The 23823-nt window shown below is 34.0% G+C and overlaps 1 protein-coding gene across 1 annotated transcript in view; it reads right to left on the reverse strand.

Moving 5' to 3' along the window:
• Positions 1–23823, reverse strand: part of USP15 (ubiquitin specific peptidase 15) — a 127558-nt gene that overhangs the window by 12185 nt on the left and 91550 nt on the right. Inside the window, exons 9-18 of the mRNA XM_052639478.1 lie at positions 9481–9654; positions 7851–8009; positions 7548–7772; positions 3156–3239; positions 2971–3065; positions 2682–2873; positions 1849–1964; positions 1395–1667; positions 934–1004; positions 506–621 (exon numbers count right to left, since the gene is read on the reverse strand). Coding sequence (XP_052495438.1) covers positions 506–621; positions 934–1004; positions 1395–1667; positions 1849–1964; positions 2682–2873; positions 2971–3065; positions 3156–3239; positions 7548–7772; positions 7851–8009; positions 9481–9654 — 1505 coding nt within the window. The remainder of the gene's footprint in view (positions 1–505; positions 622–933; positions 1005–1394; positions 1668–1848; positions 1965–2681; positions 2874–2970; positions 3066–3155; positions 3240–7547; positions 7773–7850; positions 8010–9480; positions 9655–23823) is intronic.

Genomic DNA, 23823 nt, shown 5'->3' on the forward strand with positions numbered 1-23823 from the left:
AATACATTTTTCAAATAGAGTTAACGATTGAAAATGAGTATGTAAATAAGTATTCAAAGAAGTAATGAGGGCTAGATTATTTACATTTTAGTAAGCTAAAAAAACATGGATGTAGCAAAACTGTGCTGAAATAAAGGTATTAGAAAAATCTTGAGACTTTCTGGACTCAAATTAGTAACAACACAGAACATATTGTGATTTTCCTAAAAAAGCTTCTGTTGGAATACCTCCACAGCTAAAAGTTCCTGGAAAAATGTAACTAAAATGAATTATTCATAGTAAAATGGCTATTATGGAAAATATACTAAAACAAGATTAAAACTTAACATTATAACACTTTTAAAGACATTTTCATTCTTAATATATTATAAGCATATAAACAAACGCTTATCGTTTAAAATATCAAAGGGAATTTAACTATTACTTTTTCAATTTGATGTAGCACATACCTCAGTATATATCCTTAAAAAATAATTAGAAACAATTATTTAAGTTTGTCTCTTACCAAGGATCTTCAGCACCTAGCTTTTCTTTTGTTGTAAAAAGCTCAATGCAATCTTTTAATTTCACAAAGGGTTTTTTAGGAGGTTTGTATTCCACACTTTCATGTTTTTCAAAATCCTAAAGAGAAGTATTTCTTGAGTTAAGAAAACAAATGAAACAAAACTCATTTTAGTGATATCATATTACTATGAATAGTCATGAAAAACTCCTAAATGTTCTCAAATAAACCAAAAGCTTATTTCAGCTGAGATTTACAGTATTTCTAACATTTTCTGTATACATACCTATATGGACAATCAGAAAGTTTCTCTTTTAAGATATAACTATTTTTAAAATTGCAAAATAAACATATTTGGTATAAGAAAAAAAGTGTAACCAAACAGAGTTATCGATATGGAAGAGAGAAAGAAGGAATGAGCAATGACTTACCTCAGCAGCATTTTCATCAAAATATCTTTTTTTCAAATCAGGATCCCAATCCAAAGCAAGGAAAGACCTTTCTAAGGTGGAAAACATATTTTTTTTCTTTAAGATTTAATATGCTGTATTGAGTTAATATATTTTAAGATATAAAATAATACATTTTAAGATATACAGCAGAAGAGAGAGATTGCTGTACAAGGTGATCAGGGTAATTTGCTGTTTACAAGCCATTAAAATATTATACAAAACTCAAGCGTAAGTCCAATATTCATTTAATAAACACTGACATGCTTTAGTATACTTAGAAATGAAGGTTTTTCATTTAAACATGTAGATAGATAAGTAAATGTTACTTCTCAGGACAATGTTGAATTTCAAGGTTTCACCTCAAAAAAAAAAAAAAAAAACCCCACCCCAACACATTTTGGTCAAGTTTAGTGTTTAAGCCATTTTCCACAAATACTTACCATCTAACCTAAGCTGCCTATCATCAAATCTTATATGCCTGGTATCATCTTTGATGTAGTTGATATCAGTATTGCCTAAGTTGTTGAACTGGAATGTAAACAATCGCTTTTTGTGTCCCGTGAGTTGACCTCTGCAAGTCTCTTCAGTACATAATCCATTTTCAGAATCGTTATCTCCTCCAACTGAATCTTCAGACTGACTGTTCTCATTCTCGGAGGGCAGTTCTTGATCCTGACTGGATTCATCATCTGGCTCATCTGTTTCCATTTCACCTAATATTAGATATTAGAAATCTTTATACAAACCCAATGCTACACTTTAATACTTATTGATATGAACATTTTTCCCCCCAGGCTTGCAGATATTGTTAAGTTCCTTAATCCTCATCCTCTTAATTGCCCTCTGCAACAATAACCCAAGAGAAAATTTTACAATTTAATACATAAATCTTACTTGGTGAGCCTTCTTCATGGATGCCATTTGGGCCATTCCCATTAATATTTTGGTCCTTACAGCAGTGTAGGGATCCTTCAGTGTCTTCGGTGTCAGTAGATATTTTGACGTATCGGCTGAAATAAAATCAGAAATCAAACAGGTTCAGTTCTACTAAGGTAAAAACTTAGAAAAGTTTTCCATTCTTTCAATAAAACAAAACTTTAAATTATTTTATAAAGATCCTCAAGTAGATGATATATATATAGTACCGCTAAGATCACTTAGAGATTGTAATGTGATCTTTACGTATGGGTTATGGGACTATAATGATTAAAACAGGTATGTAAGTAAGAATACTAAATATGTCAGTTATAACAGATAAAAGAAAGGAAGTAAATGGCATTCTTGATTACTCTAATTCAAACCAAGGTTCAACTGAAAAAGATGTTGCCTTACAAAAGAAAGAACCATAAAAGCTTATCTTTTTAAATAAAACTATTTATTATTATGAGTTCTTGTTATCAGTTTGAGCACTGCGTATAAAGAAATGACGCATAAGACATTTGTTATGATTTCAAAGTGCATACATGATAAACTATTTTCTTCCAACTATAAACTTTTAGTGTAAAACCACTATGAGAATTTATGCTTCCTGTATTTGAAATTATCTCAGTGAAGTGTTTCACATGATCAAGAAACTGGATTAGCCTATAATTTGATTTCTTACACTGCTACCTGTCTAAACAAAGATAATATAGATAACTAATTATATTCTGATAGTACCTTGCATGTTTGCTTTTATTAGCTATTTAATATTTTATTGGGTTAATGTAGAACTGTTTGGGACTTACCACATTCTCACAAGCAAAAGATTATAGAGTTTATCTTCAGTATTGTTCCGTGGAACAGCCATAAGAAAAGGCTGCCCAAAAAGTGAAGAACCAGTATGGTGGGTGTAACTTGAGTGTCTAAATTTTTCTCTCAGGCAAACAGGAATAATCACATGCTCTGTATCTTCTGTCCTATTTATGTTAATCTCAAACCTGCAAGGATAAAACTGACTGTAAACTTTGGAAATTTTATGATATTTCCTTTCAATTTTTTCTCAAGAAATATTTGTGCAATGAATTTCATACTTACACATAAATATCATCACGTTCCATAATACTACTAAGATTTTCATCCATTGCAAATATTCTGTGAAATCTATGATTGTATATATCAGTAACTATCATCTAAAAGGAAATAAATTTCTATTAAGCAGGGTTTACAACAGTGAAAAACTAAACTCCAACTTACATACTTTAAACCCAGAAACATCCTACCTTATCTGCAGGTACTCCTGACAAAAGAGACAATGCTGTACAAAGATCAAGTATGTTTCCAATTTTAGGGACAACCACTTTATACTAAAAAACAAAAAAGAAAATTGCAATGACTTTATTACTTTGGAAAAAACACTCACTAGTTAAGACTAACCTGGTTGCTTCCTTACATTCACTTGGCATTTGGCTCACAGTGTCTGTCTCCAATCTTGCCATTGTCCTGGGTGACAAAGTCCTTGTGGACAGTTTATCTTAGCCTTATTATTCCTTCACTGCTCAATTCAAAGGCCTACACTTGCATTTAAACCATGGTTCACGTCTCAGAACTTGCCATCTCCTTTTCCACCTCTGATATCTTAAACTCTTAATTGTCTAAACACTATTTACTTTTCCTGGAAACCCATTCTTTCCTGTTCTTGGCTTGCACTGAGATATCTAACTCTCAGTTTTTTTCCACTGGCTCCTTAATATCTCCATGCCCTTCCATCCCCATGATTCATCCCTTCAACCATTCCATTGCAAAAACTTTTAACTACTTTATTATTCAGCTCTTCAGTTTTATTCTTACTATATAGAGTTGTTTAGATATGCTGGAGTAAATTGCCCAACTTTATAGACTCGTGTACTACAAACTCACAGTGTCCAATCTCAATGGATCCTTCAAAACTAGCCAGAAATTCTTCTGTCTCCCCTTTATTTGCTTATTCTCATATTTCTCTCAATAACTATTTAAAATCGTCATCATTTCTTAGGCTTCCTATTTCACCACTACTCCTCTCACTATCCGCGGAATACCTATTTGAGTGAGAAAACAGCCTAGGTGATAGGAAAATCTCCAACTTACTGTTTACCCTGTAGAGTCAAAGTGAAGTCGCTCAGTTGTGTCCGACTCTTTGCAACCCCGTGGACTGTAGCCCACCAGGCTCCTCTGTCCATGGGATTCTCCAGGCAAGAATACTGGAGCGGGTTGCCATTTCCTTCTCCAGGGGATCTTCCCAACCCAGGGATCGAACCCAGGTCTCCCACATTGCAGGCGGACGCTTTAACCTCTGAGCCACCAGGAAGCCCCCTGTAAACGTGAGTCTAAAATGTCCTTTTCTCTCTTTTGATACAAGGAAAGGGAATCAGGTGGTACTCTTCTCATTCTAAAAGTGGCTTAAAAAGATGGAAACGATTAAAAAAAATGCTTTGCAGTTTTAAACAAACAACAAAAAAAGACTAATCCTGTCATCTATATATTCTCTTCTGACTCCTCTAGAACATAAACTCAGCAATTATCCTTTATTTCATTTTATCTTGGTGGCTCAGACAGTAAAGAATCCACCTGAAATGCAGGAAGACCCAGGTTCTATCCCTGGGATGGGAAGATCTCTTGGAGAAGGGAATGGCTACCCACACCAGTATTCTTGCTGGAGAATTCCATGGACAGAGGAGCCTAGTGGGCTACAGTCTGTGGGGCTGTGAAGAGTTGGACACAAGTGAGCAACTAACACTTTTTCACTTTACTTTTTAACTCTTACAAAATCAGAAATGTCTCAAAAAACAAATCAACCTCTCACTGCTTTTTAATAATTCTCCGTTAATTTTCTCCCTTTCTCTTCTGCTTTATAAATAGCCTTGTTAAAAATAATGTCTACACTCTTGTAACTTATCTCCCATTCACTTATTAATCCACTCCTGGCTTTTGTCCTCACCTCTTCAAGGCTACCATTTAACCAAGTCTTTATCAGTCTTTATTTTATTATCTCTCTGTAGCAAGACTGCTGACCACTGCCTCCTTCAAAATCTTCCTTTCCCTATAACACAACTACATCTTATTCTTTTCTAATGCCTTGGTCAAATCTTCTTGAGGAAAGAACTAACCCTCTAGTGTAATCCTTCAGGCTTTTATCTTTAGCCTTCTTGATTCTATATGCTCTCCTTAGATTAGGTGACAATATATCCCAGCTTGCTTTGGCCAGTCCTGGGTTAACCTGATGTCTTGGTATAATTATTAATACAGCCCTTTTCATTTTTCAAATTGTTCTGGTTTAGACGATCAATTAAGTGATCTCATCCTTCTAATACATTTCCTACCATCTTCATAGAGCTCACCACCCAATTTATCTCTCAAGCACAGACCTCTCTCTTCCAGTCTACCTACACACATAAAGTCAATGCTTACTGATACGTCTCCCAAATTTTCCTCTTGATTTCTCAATTTGTCCAATACTTAAACACAGATTTAAGTCATGTTAAATCAACATATCCAATACTAAATAGGCTTCTTCTTAAAACTTTCTTCCTTTATCTTCCAGTAAAACAAATAGTACCATTCTCCTCAGTTTTCCAATCCCATAAACTTGAATATCTTAATATATTTTCAACTCCTGTATTCAACTGGCTCTTCTACCTGTCTGCCATCCTGATACTTAGCTTAAGAGTCCAAGCCCTTGTCATCTGTCATCTCATCACTACAAAAAAACCTTTTACTTAGTGCGCCTGATTAAGCCTCTCCAATCCAATCTTTGCACTAGCCAGTGTTCTTTCTGAAACACAAATCTGACCATACACTCTCTTTACTTAATAAGCTTTAATGGCTCCCTTTAGTCTTTAGGATGAAGTCCAAGCTTCTTGTGATAGCACATTAAGCTTCTTCATGATCTAGCTTCTGTTTGCCATATTATCTACCTGTAGTTTCCAGAAGTGGGCCATGTTCTCTTTTGCCTCAGCCCTTTCTTTGTATGTGTCACTCTCTTGGTATTTATTCCGAATTTTCATGTGCTTAAATCCTAATCATCCTTCAGGATTCAGCACAGGCGTCACTGCCAGTTTGGGTAGGTTATTCCTTCTGTATACTCAAGCACCCTGTCAGGGAACTCTTCACGCTGTATGACAAACTTCTTGAGAAGGAGGACAAGGAATACCTTTGTACATCCAGCACCTTGCATAGTATGTGAGTTCAATACATAATACATATTCAATGCAATTACTAACGAACTTCTTAATTTAAATCAACTTCAGTGATGGGAAAACTCATCAGATGGGCTAACCAAGCTAATTCCTTTTTCTCTAGAGCCTGTGTTCCCACTCTCTATCTCCCTGCCCTGTGAGGATGCATTTGAGGAGGCATCCATCTGTAAGTGAGGAAGAGAGTCAGCATTAGAAACTACCAAGCTGGTTCTCTATTCTTCCATTTCCGGCCTCCAACTGTGGGAAAATAAATTTCTGTTATGTCACTCAGTCTGCGGTATTTCATTATGGTGGCCTGAGCAGACTAATATAACTAATATGCTCTAATAAACTGCACTTCTGGCTGGAACCTATACTAGGATTTTAGTAAACTATTTTTTAAAGGATGAACTATGTTTACTTTGTTTATCAGAGCTTTATACTCAGAAAGTACCCAATACATATTTGAATGAATAAAATTTTTGAACACTTCTAAGTCATGAGGATTGGGAATAAAAAGATTTCCAAAGTTCCTTTCTTCAAAGAATTCACAGTCTAGGGGACAAAACTTAAAATAAACCAAAGGTCACAAAAAAATTTGGTAAGTGTTATAATAGAATTTAGGGGAACAGAAGATTGAAAAGGAAGGAAATACTTTTATTAGGGTAGGTCAAATGTCAGAAAAGGATTAACTGATTAAGAAAGGGAAAATACATAGTGTTTTGCTTCATAAAATGTAAAATAACCCAATTATAACACTAGGCAATGGAATCAGGCAGACAATTGATATTAAGGTCTACCACAGGGCTCTTGTATAGAATAAAGTTCTTCTATTCTTGTGTAGACTAACCAAACTGTTAAAAGATTAGAACATTACTGAATCAAGTATTTTTTACCCTAACTAAATTTCCAATTCTCTTCCAAGTTTTTCAAATGCTTAAATATTACAAGTATTTTAAATATACCATTATCTTATCATATCATGAATCAAAATGTACAGCGAATATTAATTAGTTTCACTTTCAATAGCCAGTAGGAAAAAAATTACAATGAAGATTAAATAAAGTTCCAGTTGGAAAACTGGGTAAATACTATTATATTATTAATCTTTGTAAGCTAATATTCCTAACAACATTATAAAATCAAACCACCTCTCATTTTTCTTTGATAAGAAAATGCCTTTGAGAATTTTTTTTTTTTACATGACGAGTTGCACTAATTTTCAAAGTATTTAGTGTACAAAAATCTCTTATGCAAAAAAGTTTATTACTGAATTGTACTTAAGGCATACGGACTCGATGGACGTGAGTGTGAGTGAACTCCGGGAGATGGTGATGGACAGGGAGGCCTGGCGTGCTGCGATTCATGGGGTGGCAAAGAGTCGGACACGACTGAGCTGAACTGAACTTAAGGCGTAAGGACTCAGAACTAACAAATGCCAAGAAAAGAGTCATTACTTGCCTGCATAGGTTTGGTAAGTGGATCCATTCTAACTAAATAAACTTCCAAGGTACGTTCCTTCTTCATGGGCAATGGAAGTGTCAAGTAACAGAAAGGATCAAATGTTACTGAAATCTTAGCACATTCCGGACATACTAAAGTTGATTTAAAAAGGCCATGAAATATATCTACTATGATAGAATCATTTCTTTTTAAATGGTTTTCCCAGGCTTCTTCAGCAACTACCTATAAGGAAAACAGACACATATTACACAGAGATATCACATTATTGTAACAATGTGACAATAATATGGTTAAATTTACCTTATCTGGTCTTCCATCAGCATCTTTTAATTGTATATATGGTTTTTTCCTAATTCTATTCAAATCCTCATGTAGTCCATCTAATAGGAAAGCTAATAGTTCTTGACAGTCCTGCTGCTGGTATCCAGAGAACTGAGGTGCAAAACGTCCTACTTGTGTCTGTAAGAAAAGCAAAACTATAAAATCAGTTCTAGGGATTAAAAAAAATATAGAGTCGATAATCCATATCTGTGAATTCATCTACTACCTAAAATTTATTTGTAATCCTGAAATCAACCTGTGGCACTTTTGCAGTAATCTGCAGATACGATAATTACATATGGGTAAATACACATAAATAATTACATATCTAAAAATATTTTAATAATGGTAACTAAGCTGTAAAATAGAAAAGAAACGTTGACCTGAGCAAAGAACAATGAGAAAACGTTGCAGTTTTGTACAAAGAAGTGGGAAACACTAAAGACTTGCTCTTAGTGGAAGCAATTCCATGAACAGAGGAAGCCTGGTGGGCTACAGTTCATGGGGTTGCAAAGTGTCGAATATGATTGAGCTCACACACACAAACAGACTTAAAATTCAGTAACATTTCTGGGTCACTTGAAAACTACAGTGCTCTCATTCAGCTTCTGTGTTTAAAGAGGATAAATCTCATAGAGACAAAAGGAATATTCATGCTCATATATAATTTTTCTAGTCATTGCAGTGCTAAGTATTTTTTTGATGAGACTGAAAAGAAATGTAAAAGAAAAAAGTCAGGTATCAAGGACCTATTTACAATGTAATTTTAAATGAGGACATCTTGTAAAATGAAAATAACTGGAATTATGGATAAAGGCTGAGGAATGATTTGTCTAAACCAGTTGGTCCAAAGTTTGGAAAGTTAAGGAACAAATGTAGGAGCTTTTCTGCTTTGTTGCTATTTATTTTTAAAGAACTAGCATACAGTAATAAAATGTTGCCCAGTTTATTTCCTATAAGAATATCGTTTAAGTTGTATAAAAAGTGATTGAAAACTGCTGGGAAGAGCTCCTGAAGGAGGAAATGGCAACCCAATCCAATATTCTTGCCTGGAGAATCCCATGGAGAGAGGAGCCTGGTGGGCTACAGTCCACGGGGTCGCCAAGAGTCAGACATGACTTAGTGACTAAACTACCACCATCACCATACTCAATATTTAGTGTTTGCTTTGCAGACTAATTTCAGTAATTTTTCAAACCTATCACTCTCAAAGTAAGAGTTCTTAGAGCTTAATGACATGCTCAAATTTAGTCTTTACCTCTGTATATTTACGTAGCTTTCTTAGAGATATGCTGTATTCTAAAACAATCTGCAAGTGCTCACTGCTGTCTGTCTGTCATCATTTTGAACCATGCCTGCATTTCTCAACTTTTATTTATTTCCTTTGACATCTCCCAGAACTCTTTTTGGATATTTTAAACTAATTATCTATTTCTGTACCCCACCCTGAAAATTTAATACTTTATTTGCTGCATATCTATTTATATGCTGAGTCCCTCTGGAGGGCCACAAACCACTGTAATAGCTATGATTCTTTGCTCTTTTCCTAAAGACGTCTGTCCTCTTGGGGGTAAAAATGCCTTGATGAAAATGTATTTGAGATACTAACCTTAAAGGCTCTTGGTGTGACATAGCTGAACTTTCCAGACCACATTTGCTTGATCAATTCAGCATAAGATTTAGCTATTTCACCTCTCATTCCTAAGGGATTGTCAAAATTCAGTTCTTCTTGATACTTATCATTCAGGAAATATTCAGTAAGTGGAGGTGTATTGCTCAAACACTGCAAAAAATAAAATATATTTTCAAGTAAAAGAAACCATACATATTAAACATTAAAATGCAGAAACAAAGTGATTATATATATATATATATAGATAGAGAGAGAGAGAGAGAGAGAGAGAGAGAAATTTACATTGATGGCCTCTTGCACTAATAAGTAACTAATCAAATAAACATTCAAATAATGTACTCAACTATTCATTTCCCAAATTTCAAGTCAATTATTTATAGTAAACAAAAATGCTAATATTTGTTGCTGCAAAACCTACATTAATTTTAACCACAGCAAACTACTGGTTAACTGGGAGAGAAGTTCAGAGTTTTTTTTCCTGGCAGAAATTATAGATTGTCTAACCATCCCAGGCATTTGCCAATTAGCCTGCTGCTACTGCTGCTAAGTTGCTTCAGTCGTGTTCGACTCTGTGCGACCCCATAGACGGTAGCCCACGAGGCTCCCCCATCCCTGGGATTCTCCAGGCAAGAACACTGGAGTGGGTTGCCGTTTCCTTCTCCAATGCATGAAAGTGAGAAGTGAAAGTGAAGTCACTCAGTCGTGTCCGACTCTTAGCGACCCCATGGACTGCAGCCCACCAGGTTCCTCTGTCCATGGGATTTTCCAGGCAAGAGTGCTGGAGTGGGGTGCCATTGCCTTCTCCGCAATTAGCCTGAGTAGGAGCTAAAAACTGAGATGGAGCACAAGGAAGAAATGAACTTTAAAGAGATATTTACTGCTTCCATTGTCAACTCATCAACATGAAAGAGCAGCCTTCTAAGTTTTCCTTTTGGGTCAATCATTTTCTAGAAGGGACAGTACAGATCAGCTGAGTCTGAGAAAACAAACTTCTATTATGTGAACTCTGGCCAATAGTATTCTTACTTCTTCCAGCTCTTATTTAATATAACAACAACCCAATTTTACTTTATGGCATGATTAAAATTATGAATAAGTTAATTCTCCAGCTCTGTTCCATTTTGAATAATTTAGAATCTAAAATAAAATAGACAGTGGAAGTACAGTTTTCCCACAATATTTTATCTCAAGCTAAAATAATTTTAAGTTGATAATGCTATATAATGTGACTTCATTTTGAACCCAATATTACTTTCAATTAGATGTCTAGAGCCACTAAGTAGAACATGTAAAGACTGACACAGACATAGAGTCATAGAGGTAACTTTTTGGCTACAGGAAGATATTTGTTTTGGAGCACAGTGACAAAATGCTTTAAGTGAATCTAGCTCTTTGCAAGTAGTAGAAACCCATTCATAGGAGAGTTCAGAATTTATATTAATGGAAATGAAAGTTTTTCAAAGCTTGCTTACCACTCATAAGAATTAAGTTAAACAGTCTTGGTAACTATGAAAAATTAAGCCTGCTGAGTTTATGCTGATAATCTGGATGTTATAAACTATATGTCATTTACTGTTTGGCTAAAACTTAAGCACATTCAATCTTAAAAATAAATCATGGTGTTATATTTGTGTTTTCAATTAAAAATCAATTTCTGTGTACTCATGTAACCATGATATCTAATTTGGAATTTTCTGTTCAAACTGGTAGTCTGGCCCCAACCTCAAGATAAGAGGGAGAACTCTTTATAATATGGAACTTGTTATTACATTATTTTAGACAGTGAAAACAGTATCAACAGTCAAAAAATGTTTGAGGTGGGCTACATAGGCTGTTATTTACATGTTATTTTCAACAGCAAAAAATTTTGTGTAGAAAACAGGCAGGCTACAGTGGAAGATGCAATTAGGGAAGGATTTTTTTTTTTTCCCTGTACTTTTGCTCCTAACTCCTTTTACATCTCAAACTTTCCTAATCTTACAGGTTTTCTCAGTTTCATTTTCTTTTTATAATATATATTGGTTTTATACCCAGCTTGGAGGTAGGGGCCAGCAACCTAGAATACACCATGACTACACAAGGCATAAATGCTATCACTCAGTAGTATCATCTGATTTAGTACAAACGGGACCAACACTAAATTGTCAATGAAGCAAAGTGGAGATAAGATAGCATTTACAACAATTATAAATTAGTTTTCAAATCCTTATATTTGATCAGCTCAAGGTTATAGTAAGAATGTATAATATTCTACTATTGTGTGCAACAATTATATAAAGAAGCTAATGTTTTACCAAACACTTCAAAGAATCAAGTTGTGCAAACATGAATAATTCTTGCAGTTTGCTTTTATTTATTCATAGTTATCCTTATCTTGCAAAGAGCTTCCAACTATAATTGAAAAATGTTTAGTTTTCCATCCATAGTGATCTAAAATTTGTCACTAAAATTTAAGACTTGATTATGTCACTTCCTTGCTACAAATCCTTTAATAGCAATTTCAGATTAAAATTTCAAATTCAAAAAGAAAGCACCTATTAAAAACTCCCCGGTCCCTTTTTGACTTTCATTTAATCTACCATCTGTTTTGTAACAGGTCTCTACTCGGATTTTTAAAGAGAACAGTGCTTATTTTCATACTGACTCATGCCAGTTTGAAACTAATTATAATTAACTGATAACAAACTAAACAAAACACAATGGTTCAGTAAATAATTGCCTGCATTTCCTGTCAAGACATCATAACCAATATATTTATTAAAAATTTTTTTACATTTTTAAAAAATTAGAGGATAACTACTTTACAACATTGTGTTAGCTTCTGCCATACATGAATCAGCCATAGGTACATAACCTATGTATCCTGAGATAAACCTTATTTTTAAATGTGAACTATTAAGTCCTGAATAGTCCCCCCAAAGCATCGTATTTGTTAAAGGTAATGTTTTCAGGAACTGATGTCCTTAATTTTTCTAAAAATTTGTACAAATACATACAAATACAGATATTCAATTGTTCTAATACACAGTCCATAATATTTTAAAAACTAAACTGATATCAGACTTTTCTTCCACCTCTTGAAAATACCGTACTTTTCTCCCTCACTTTGAAAATAATGGAGTCATTATATTCTTGAAATAATACAAAAACCAGTTATATATTAAAAGTTCTCTTTGGGTATCAATTTCAAGGTACAATTGGAATAGAGCTCAAACAACTAAAATATTTTCATGTTCCAGGTGACAGCAGTATTCAATGCCGTCGCTCTGGCAGAAGAAAAGAAGCCTGTTTCTTAAATCTGCTCATAATATAATTGATTTGTAATTTAGGCAACTCATTACTCAATCTTTTATCATGAGGCTTTCTCAGAAACATGAACACCTTTGACAATTACTAGAAAATTTGATATTGGACTGGCTTCCATTAAGTACAACATTTTAAAGAATAAATTTCATTAGTACAGTAATAAAAACTAGAACCAGAGTTCTAAAGCATATCTCTCAAAGATTCTTCTAATATAAAAAACACCACTTTCCTATCTGTTTGGAAGTGTTCCAAGATAATTCCTTTCCTAAGGCATATGAATTCCTATATATGTAGACATAGAAAATTTCCTTATTAACTCATAAGATACTTCACTCCAACAACATAATATAGACCAGAAATCATAAAACATATGTTGTGCCTATGTGTATATATCCCTTATTCTCAATACTTTCTAAACTGGAGAAAACAACAACAACCACTCACAAAACTTTCATCCATAATGTACATCATTTTTCTTATTAAAAACTGAGAAGAAAAAAAAACAACACACAAACTCTGAGAATATATATGAATGTATCATAAAAACAAAAAAGGACTATATAAACAATATTAGCATGTTATTTTTATGGCCACTTATGAGTTTTTTTGACATTCTACTAGTCATATGACATGCTGAGTTTCACCTCTATTAAATTCACTTGATTTCAACAGCTTGACACTGACTAAATGCCAATACTTCCATAGTTTAAGAACTAGCTCTTACAATTCACCATCAAAAAATGAGGTCCAAATATAAAGTAATGTGACTAATCATAAAACACATTTATTAAGCCATATTTTGTTTGTATTACAATTGTATCTAGAATCAGTCCTAATATTGCATAGAATTTTGTCAAATACCATTTTAAAGGCAATAATCAGACCGAATAAAAAGATTCTGTATTAGTAGCTTCAATTCTTTTTTTCAGTTCTACCTCTGTTAACTGCTACCAACCCATCTCCCTCCACTCCCCCCTCACGTGTGCGTGCTCAGTCATGTAACCCCACAGACTACAGCCTGCCAGGCTCCTCTGTCCATGGAATTTTCCAGGCAAGAATACTGGAGTGGGTTGCCATTTCCTTCTCCAGGGGTAGTTTCAATTCTTGATGCAAAAGAGAAAAAGTAAAAAAACCTACATTAATTAACAGGCAAATGCACTTATTAACTAGGCTAAATACTCCTTTAAACTTTTTATGATCCCTAGGAAAGTTAACAGTGAGCAAAACTGACAAAGGCATTTGAAGATCTAAGTATTAAAAACTAAATTCCATATTTAGTATATGGTAATATGAATACTAAAATTTCATATTTAGTATATAGTAGACTTTTGGCATTCATTAATTTAGCCTGTGTGACTCAGCATCTTCACAGCTGGCTAACTGGAAGGTTCAGGATATAAGCTAGTATGAAAAGATGTTGGTCCAGGAAGAATGATGAGAATGGTATATTATGTGCAAACCAATCATTCTGTGAGCAAATGTATCTGTTCCTCAATGTAACTTTATACTTCTCTATTTGTGCATTTAAAATCAAATTAATATGCATTTAAAATCAAAATTGCATGTAAGAATGTGAATTCTTGCATGTGAATCTGAATTAGGGATCTTATGATATATTTCTTAAATTATTAAGACTAAGCCTTAGCATGTACTCTTTCCCTTAGTTATTCTTCCCCTGTAAGAAATTCCTACTTATTCTTTAAAACTCATCTCAACATCTCAGTACCTCAAACATAAACTAATGTTCCTTCTTCTGGACTAACTCTATTAACTTGAACTCTTATACTGTCTTTATCCTGAGAGCAGGGTCCATGTCCTATTCACTTTTGTAACTCAGCATCTAGCACAATGCCTGGCACATACCATAATAAAGGTGTGATGAACGAATTAAAAACTTATATGGTAGAGCAGTCCTTACAGAGACTGAGAACAGTGGGAAAACACTTGACTAAGATCTGAATTGCAGCCTGCTATATAACTATAACCTACTCAAAGCTCTACAAGTTAAAAAATAAAAGTCCAAATAATGCCTAAAGAGGGTTTCTTAATGAAGAAAAACTAACTAATGTGAATACTCCAAAAAATAACTATCAAGATAAATCCATATAAGTAAAAGATACATGAAAGGAAAATATATGATAATATATTTTCATGAAGACTCTTTCCCTCAAATCAGCCTGGAACTAGATGTAATAATTCTTCAGAGAATTATTCTAAATAATCAAATTATCTCATCTGGACATTCTATATGGGTCAATATATACAGACTTTTAACCACTGTCACCATGAACTCTTTTTTAAAAAATGCATAGAGTATTCAACTATTTTAAAAAGTATTAATTATCTATGAAAAGCTCTCTGGTTATACATTTCCACCTTTAACCCAACATGCTATAATTGGTGTATTATGTGAAGGCCGATTTTCTCTAATTATTTAAATTTCTTGGAAAGACTGTAATGCTTTTTAAAAATAACTTTTTCTTAAACACACATGCAAAAACCCTACTGTTCTTATATTACTGTCAATAAGTTCTTCCATTAAATGTTCTGATCAGTAAGACTGATGTTTCTAGAATTCTCTGAAAAAGTGACTAATGTAAGAGTCTCAATTTTGTATTTCACTACAATCTTCCAGTTTTTTAAAAAAACTGACCAAGTGACATAAAGTTCTACTATATAACCAAATCTCAAGTCTATAATCAACATATTTTAGGAAATGAATAATTAATAGCCATCCCAATAACTTGTAATGAATCTGGAATTTCCCCAGTACCTGGAAAATAGTCAAAGTAATCCCCTTCAAAAAGAGAAAGTTGTCTTTTGTAATGCTGAATATGAACCACTCCCTTTCTGTTCAGGTGCTCCAGAAGCCCAATTTTCAAGTGATCATGTATGCTCACTATTTTAGTAAACCGGTAACTAGAACAGGAAAGAAAACAAACTTAATTTTTGATTACCTAAAGCCTTTGAGAATTGTGTAACTCATTCTGTAACTGATCAAAATGTAATGCCACTCACAACTCTTAAAGTAGCTACACTTTCAAACTGACCAATGCTAAATATAGGAACCCAATCTAAAATGGAAATTATTTTCTTATGATTAAAAAAAAAAAACCTAAAGTAATCCATGGTTAAAGTAATCTTAGAATACCCCCAATAAATTTTTCTGGATTTTATAGATGGATAAAGAATTTTCAGATTGGTTTGTTTTTGTCATGACAACCGTATAAACATAAAAAGGTACTGTATAACTCCAAAGTATTCTATTAAAACTGGCATACTGGCTCTCATTATGAAAAAAGTAGTGGATAAGACAGAAACGTATGATGTAGACTTTCACAATGAAGACCTACTAATATAAGCCTGTCCCTTCACCATGGAGATTTGAAAAATGAGATTTTTAAGACACTTCATGTTTTATTTTTTGTTATTTTTCTCCTTAGGAAAGGAAAATCTCATTATATTTGAGGGATCAATTTTGAAGTTTCTCTATATATTCTGGAGAAACAAATACAACTAAAGCCATGTTTTGCTTTACATTTCCATTCTCTAAGTTTCCTTTAAAGAACAAATTTGTGTATGTAAAATACAAGTGGATATAATTTTCTTTTTAGTTTTAAAAAACTTTTAAGTATTTTTTTCCCTCTCCCACCTACTTAGTGAAGAGAGAATTGGCATACACTCTACTTAAAATATTGGAATTTTACATAAAGCAATTTTAAAGGCAGCATTTTTAATTAGACAAAAATATTCTAACATTTTAACATTTACCATTAATCTGGCCACTATGCTTAGGACATGAAAAAATAAAACTTCATTTAAAATCTCTGCTATCACCATTTTCTTCAAATTCTATGGAATCTATTTTTTCACACACTACTTGAATTTAATAATTATTATGAAAACTTAGGAAGTATGACAACTAATGGGAAACCTTTTGGCTAGCAAAGAAATGTCAATGCCTCTTCCCCCTCACCTACAGGACTGAGAAAGAAGAATTCTGTCAGCAAGACTATACTGCTACTTGCAGTGAGCATCTCCTGTAACTAGAACTGTCATGCTTAAAAAAGCATGATTATATAAGACTAGTGATTTTTCATATTAAAAGCTAAAAGTAGAAACTGGATAGAAGATCCACTGGATAGAAGATACCACAGAGATATATTTCAAAACTTTTGGGATAACAATTGTATCAATAAAGATGCTACAAGCTTCAAGTAGTTGCATGATGTTTTAAAACTAATGGACTACAACAGCAATTGTCAAAAAAATTTTTTTTAGTAACAGGTTATATATTGAATGATTTTATGTTTAGATACTCAGTTAAAGCATTCTAAAGCTAAATGATTCTAATAACATTAGTAAATGTTAGTGCAAGTTGTATTTTAGAGGACTAGAGCTTATGAACTCAATTTTAATGTTTAGTAGCTTATCTCCTACTGTTTTAATAATTCAGAACTGGCTCATAATAAAATTAATGTCGACATTTTAAGCAAGGAGACTGTCAAAGGTTTTAAGAAGAAACAAACTTTTATAATTTTGTGTGTGTTCAGTCCCTCCCAAACAATATTCAGTAAAGAAACATTTTTGAATAAATGAGCATTAAGAATTGCGTGAGCCATTCACCTTTTAGATCTAGGCACATACAGAAAGGGATAGCAGAATTTTAAAAAAAAAGCTTCACTGACTTACTACATTCTTTAAGAGAACCACCGAGTCATATACTTCTCTGTATCGTTTTATGGCACTAGGCACATAATTGACAATATTTAAGCTGAGTTGAAAGAGAAGTTTAAGAACTATGTGATAACATGAACTATGAAGGTTTCTATTTTCATAATAAAAAAGAACTTAAATTTACTTGATTAATCACTCAACAAATATTAAGAACAGAAGATCATTATTTTAAGAGTCTCCAGAAATAGAATGTTCTAAAATGATGTTTTCATATCATTCACTGCTAAATCATTAAAGAAACAATTTGCACAGTAGTGAGGGTATGTTTTGACAAGCTGTGATTAACACGGCAGCCCAATTCAAGTGCTATCAAAGTGGTTACATTGGCAGGTCTTTTAAGAACCACATATATACATATATATTACATGTTATAATTCTTTTAAAAATTATTGTGCTCTTTGACATTTAGCTCCAGAAATACCATTAATGTGGTGCAGGTTAAGCAAGTATTTCAGGTAAAGTTTCCTAACTCAGTGTTTTTCAAACCATTTATCTGGAAGGACTAATATTTTAAAAAATTTTCAAATTGTCATAGACTGATATTTTATAAAGTTTATAAAATACAAACGAAACACCAGAAAAATGAAATAAGAAACAACATATGGAAAACAAAGCCCCCCTAACTACTATAAAAGTTTTGGATCACTTATACTTAATTTGTACAGTTATTTTATTGCTGACCAGCACAGTCTCATTCAAACACTGTGAGAAACATTATTGTAATGTACTGAACTATTTTCTGCCATCGTATCAAACATTGGGGATATAAAAGAAAACCAAAGACAGTCTCTAATCGCATGATTCTCACTGCGCAGTAGTTATCTGTCCAGAAGAGACAGAGGAAAAGGGGTATGTGTGCATGTGCGTGTGGGTGTCCATGAGCAAATATGTGGGTGTATGAAAGGCAACTAGGAAGGAGGCAACGTTAAATATAAAGAGACCTCAGACCTAATAAATTATTAGAATCTTAACTTTGAGTTAAGGAGCTAGGTAGGGTCCAATTTGGATTTTATCCTTTAGGTGATACGAAATGAGTATTAAGCAAGGAGGTATTTGCATTTAAAAACAATGACACTTTGTACTAAATGAATTAGAAGAGGATAAATGATGAACAAAAAGACGAGTTAGGAACAAAGAAATGAGGTAGATATATTTTTCAACAGTTTACTTAAAAGACACTCAAGTGTTAAAATACTGTACTGGCAGGACAGAAAAGGATAAATACAAGTGATATTTAAGAACGTAGAATCAACAGATCCTGTGGTAAGTCAGGTTTTGACTTGGGTCAATGACTGCACCTATAAAGGTAGTATACTAAATAAAAGCACTAAGCTTCTAGGAAATATGTTCAGTCACAGACATACTGAGTTTGAGTTATCTGTAATATTATTTAGGCAGGGATGTCCACCTAATAGTTACATTTTGGAGGAAAACTCAGGAGGGAGAATTATGGTGGAGACAGCTTTGGGATTTGTCAGTTATAAGCAGATGTCAACTAGAGGAGCTACGAAGAGCCTACTGAAACAGGGAGTCAAGAATGACCTTACCAAATATTTCTGTGGAGTGGTATAGTGGTCACAGTGATGATACAGCAGCAATTGATAGTTACACAATGCTTGTTATGTGCCAAGTACTTCTTAAGGATTTTATCTCCACATAACAGATAAAAAGTTTCTTATCCAAGGTCATACAACTTGTAAAGTTATAGTACTAGGATTTGAAGCAGTCAAACTGCAAAATCCAAGCTTTTACCTATGGTGCTATGTTGCAGCCATGAGGATTACTGAATGGAATATGAGAAAGTAGGGAGAAAGCACAGACCATCCTTTTCAAGGTCAAGGGTACTCCATCTTCCTCCTACCTCATTTTTTTAAAAAAGACTTGACCATGTACATATGCTGAAAGGAAGACAGTGAAGAGGTGAGGTTAAAGGTATAGAACAAACAAGAAATGACTAATGGAACAAGTTTCAAGGAAGGTAAGAAAGGTCTCAGGAAGATGGTAGTATAATTATGATGATATAGATACTTTGATATGGTATTCAATGAATATAAGAGGAATCATAAAGTATATATTAATATTAGGAATTTCCTTATGAACAGTAACATTCTGGTCAAGAACTTGTATTTCTTTTAAGAACAGTTACTGAAAGCTTTCTCTTGGGCAAGGTACATGATGCTTAAAAGAGCCCTGGGCAATTACTAAAGAATTTACACAAAATACCTTAATTTTATACCAAATCTATTTAAAAATATATGTATTCATTCATATATGCATAATAAATATGCATGTGTATGTATACTGGTGTTTGTGTGTCAGCCAATGACTCAGCTTATATTCAAAGCAAAATCTGTCTAAATGAACACAGATCTTTAATTACACATGGGACCTGATTATTAAGCAAAGAGTGATTTTCCAGTAAACCCTTCAAATTCAAATGAATGTCATCTTTGATGCAATTACTTTAGGAGACTATATGTTTGTTTCACTGATACTGTCACTGCTCAAAATATTTTAGGTACTTCTCTTTTTAGAGCTGACAGATGTATGAAAAAGCACTGTTATCTATATAGCATCCAGGAGGTATCAATATGTTTACTGAGTGTATGAGCAATATGTTTTTTGCTATGGTAAAGTAAGATTTCTGATGTAGGGATTTCTATGATAAAAAAAAGGGTGCTCATGTGAACAAGTATAAGCTCTAATGTTATAGCTGTACCTCTGGCACGTCATTGCTATTTTTATCACCAGGTTAACCAAACATAAGTCTTAGTGAATAATGTACTCAATCAAATGAAATCAAGACCCAATTCAACTATCACCTCCTTAGGGAAGCCTCATTTATTTCCCAATAGATCTCTTCTCTTTGCTTCTAAAACAGTTGGCTATAATGCTTTCTATATCACATATTATATCTATTTACATGTTTATCTTATTCACTACATAATGAAATTCTAGAAGACAGGCACGGTCTTTTTCAACTCTGTATTACCAATGTCTAGAACAATGCTTGGCACAGAGTAAGTCTCAATGTATGTTTACTGGATTAGCTAAATACATTAGCCACCCAAAACAAGAAGACTAGCCTAGCTGCTCTTAATTTCTTTGACCCTTTTTTCTTTCAACTAGAGATGAACCCAACTGTCTTATTGTATGAACCCAGCCATCTACTTTATGCACTATGTAGCTAAACACTGTTAGAAAGAATTTTAAGTGAATAAATTTGTATCATTCTAAATTGCTGGTCTTCAATCTCAAATGAGATCTCAGTATTGCCAAGCAATCTTATTTATGCATTCTTAGCTTATAATATGAGCTCATTCTTTTGGAAGTCATCAAAAAATCTAGAAACTACTTGAATCCATAATCCCCTTCTTTTCTCTTGTTGCAACAGTAGTATCTTTCCTCTACTCACATGTTAAACTGTAAGTCTTAGTCCTGGAATCAATTTTTCACAGATGCCTTCTCTTTACAGATGCTATTACTTCCCTGATTTTAAAACCAACTACAAACAGCCACATATTTATTTCCAGCCTAAGCCTGTGTCTATATTCCATACTCTTAGAACATCCATCTGTCTATTATGTATCAACTTGGATGCTTCATGGGCATGACAAACTGCATATGCCTAAAATTAACTAATAATCTTCTCCTTACTTCAAACCTACCTCCCCTGTGTCTCTCCTCCCATTGTTATCATTATCTCATCATTATGATGTACAAGCCAGAAGCCAGACACACACTTGTGATTTCCTTTACTTTTCATTACTTTGAATGCCAGCTACATGCCAGACACTGTTTGAGGTAGCAGGGCTATAGCAGTGACTAAAACAAAGTCCCCATGCTCATGGAGCATGAACTGGGAGTAGGGAGAGGCAAACAGACAAAAAAAAATCATATATATATATATATATATATATATATAGAGAGAGAGAGAGAGAGAGAGAGAGAGATAAAGAGAGAGTGAGAGAGCAAATATCAGATGGTCATGCAATGGGAAGGGCAGTTACCACTGTATACAGAGCAAGGAGGGAAACATCTGACTCATTTAAGCGTAGAGACCTCAAGCAGGAACATTTGTGGAATATGTGAGGGGGCTAAGAGAGGAGGGAGCAGAGTGAGCATGGAGGAAAGTGGTAGAAAATAAGATAGCAGGAGCCAGATCATTCAGGCCCTTATAGTCTCTTTTAAGAACTGTAGCTTGGTGAAATGAGAAGGCATTTAGTGACATGAACAAGGAGTAACAGGAAATGTTTAAAAAAAAAAACAAACACAAACCTATTTATTTGGCTGTGCTGGGTCTTAGACGTAGCATGTGGGATAGTTCCCTGAACAGGGATTGATCCCAGGCCCCATGCATTGGGGGCATGGCATCCTAGCCTTTGGACCACCAGGCAAGGCCCTGCTTTAAGTTTAAAATGATCTCTGAAAGTTCATTTTTGAGGATGAATCATAGCGGCTAAGGGTATAAGCAGAGAAATCAGTTAAAAGATAACTGCAGTAAACTAGATGAGATGATAGCTGCCTGGAACCTTTAATGCCTTTGTAATGCATTAAAATCCAAATTCCCCCTACATGATCTGATCTTTGCCTATTTCTTTGAACTCATTTTATTACCCCCTCCCCATTTTAAATATTATCCCACAGGTTACTCATCTTTGGTTCCTCAAACTTGCCTGCCTTAGCGGCTTTGCACATGCTGTTGCTCTGTCTGACATCAATTCTCACCTGCCTAACTAACAACTATTCTTTGGTCACCGTTCCAACATTACTTCTGGGGAGCATGACATCCAGTATAAATCAGATGCTCTCCCAGCTCTTGTAATACTCATTGTACCTTCCATGATTTTTTCTCTTTATGATGCTTATCACACTCACAATTTTATGTTTATACTCTATTAGACTAGTAGGGCTTCCCTAGTGGCTCAGACAGTAAAGAATCTGCCTGCATGCAGAAGACCTGAATTTGATCCCTGGGTTGGGAAGATCTCCTGGAGAAGGAAATGGCTACCCACTCCAGTATTACTGCCTAGAGAATTCCATGGATAGAGGAGCCTGGTGGGCTACAGTCCATGGGATCACAAAGAGTCAAACACGACTAAGCGATGATCACGTTCCCCTGCTAGACTACAATTTATGGAAATAGTACTGTTTTGTTCACCACAGCATAGTCAGTGTCTCCCAGAGTGAAAGGCACTTAGTGAGCCTTTGGTGAATATTTGCTGAGTAAATGAATGGATGTGCTAAGGCACTTCAGTTGTGTCTCTTTGCGACCCCATGGAGTGTAGCCCACCAGGCTCCTCTGCCCATGGGATTCTCCAGGCAAGAATACTGGAGTGGGTTGTCATTTTCTTCTCCAATGAATGGATGACTTAACACTTTTTATTTGAAAAAAATTATACAGCTTGATCCCCTACAATATTCTGGAGATAAAGCACTGAATAACATTTTTTGAAAATCAACTTTATCATTAAAGGAAGATCCATCAGGGATATGCAGAAGAATGAAAGCAATTCTAAAAAGAGTTCTTAAATTATTTCGAACACACCATCAAATATAATCTCCCAGGGAAAGTGTCTGAATCATAAAATAGTAATACTACCTTATGGAAACATTTTGTATTATGGGGATCATATATTCGGCATAAACATAAAAACATTCTTAATGGATGCACAACAATGTGAATATACTTAATACCACTGAACTGTACACTTAAAAGATAGTTGAAATGGTAAATGTTGCTATGTATATGCAACCACAATAAAATAAAAGATTTTAAAAGCACTTCTTACAAGTTGACTAGTATAATTATGAAAGATACATTATCTCAGGATGTCTGAATTAAAACAGACATCCTAATGTCAGCCAGTTTTAACTCATTCATTAACTTGTCTTAGTGAATGACAAGTTACTTAAACTTCCCTTGCCTCAATTTCCTCTTCAGTGAAATAAGGATACTAGATGCCCTAACTCAAAGGTCTCTATGAAGGGAAAAGAACATGACAGTGATAGGAAAAACCACCTTTACTATGCAAAGAAGGGTACTGTTACTATCAGAGGTTGTAGGTTCACTACTGGGCTCTTAATATTTTAATATGAGTTTATGAGCATTAGTAATCTATTTTAAATACTATTATTAATTAAAGCAATGGTTTTTAGTAACCAACTCGCTCGCCAAGCATAGTTTAGAAATTATTGTAAAGAAGTGATTGGTAACACTAAGCAAAAGTTTCCATATAGATAGTACTGAAAAAAAAAAAAAATGAACTAAGTATC

The sequence above is a fragment of the Budorcas taxicolor genome, chromosome 5 (genome assembly GCF_023091745.1).
Source record: "Budorcas taxicolor isolate Tak-1 chromosome 5, Takin1.1, whole genome shotgun sequence".
NCBI lineage: Eukaryota > Metazoa > Chordata > Mammalia > Artiodactyla > Bovidae > Budorcas > Budorcas taxicolor.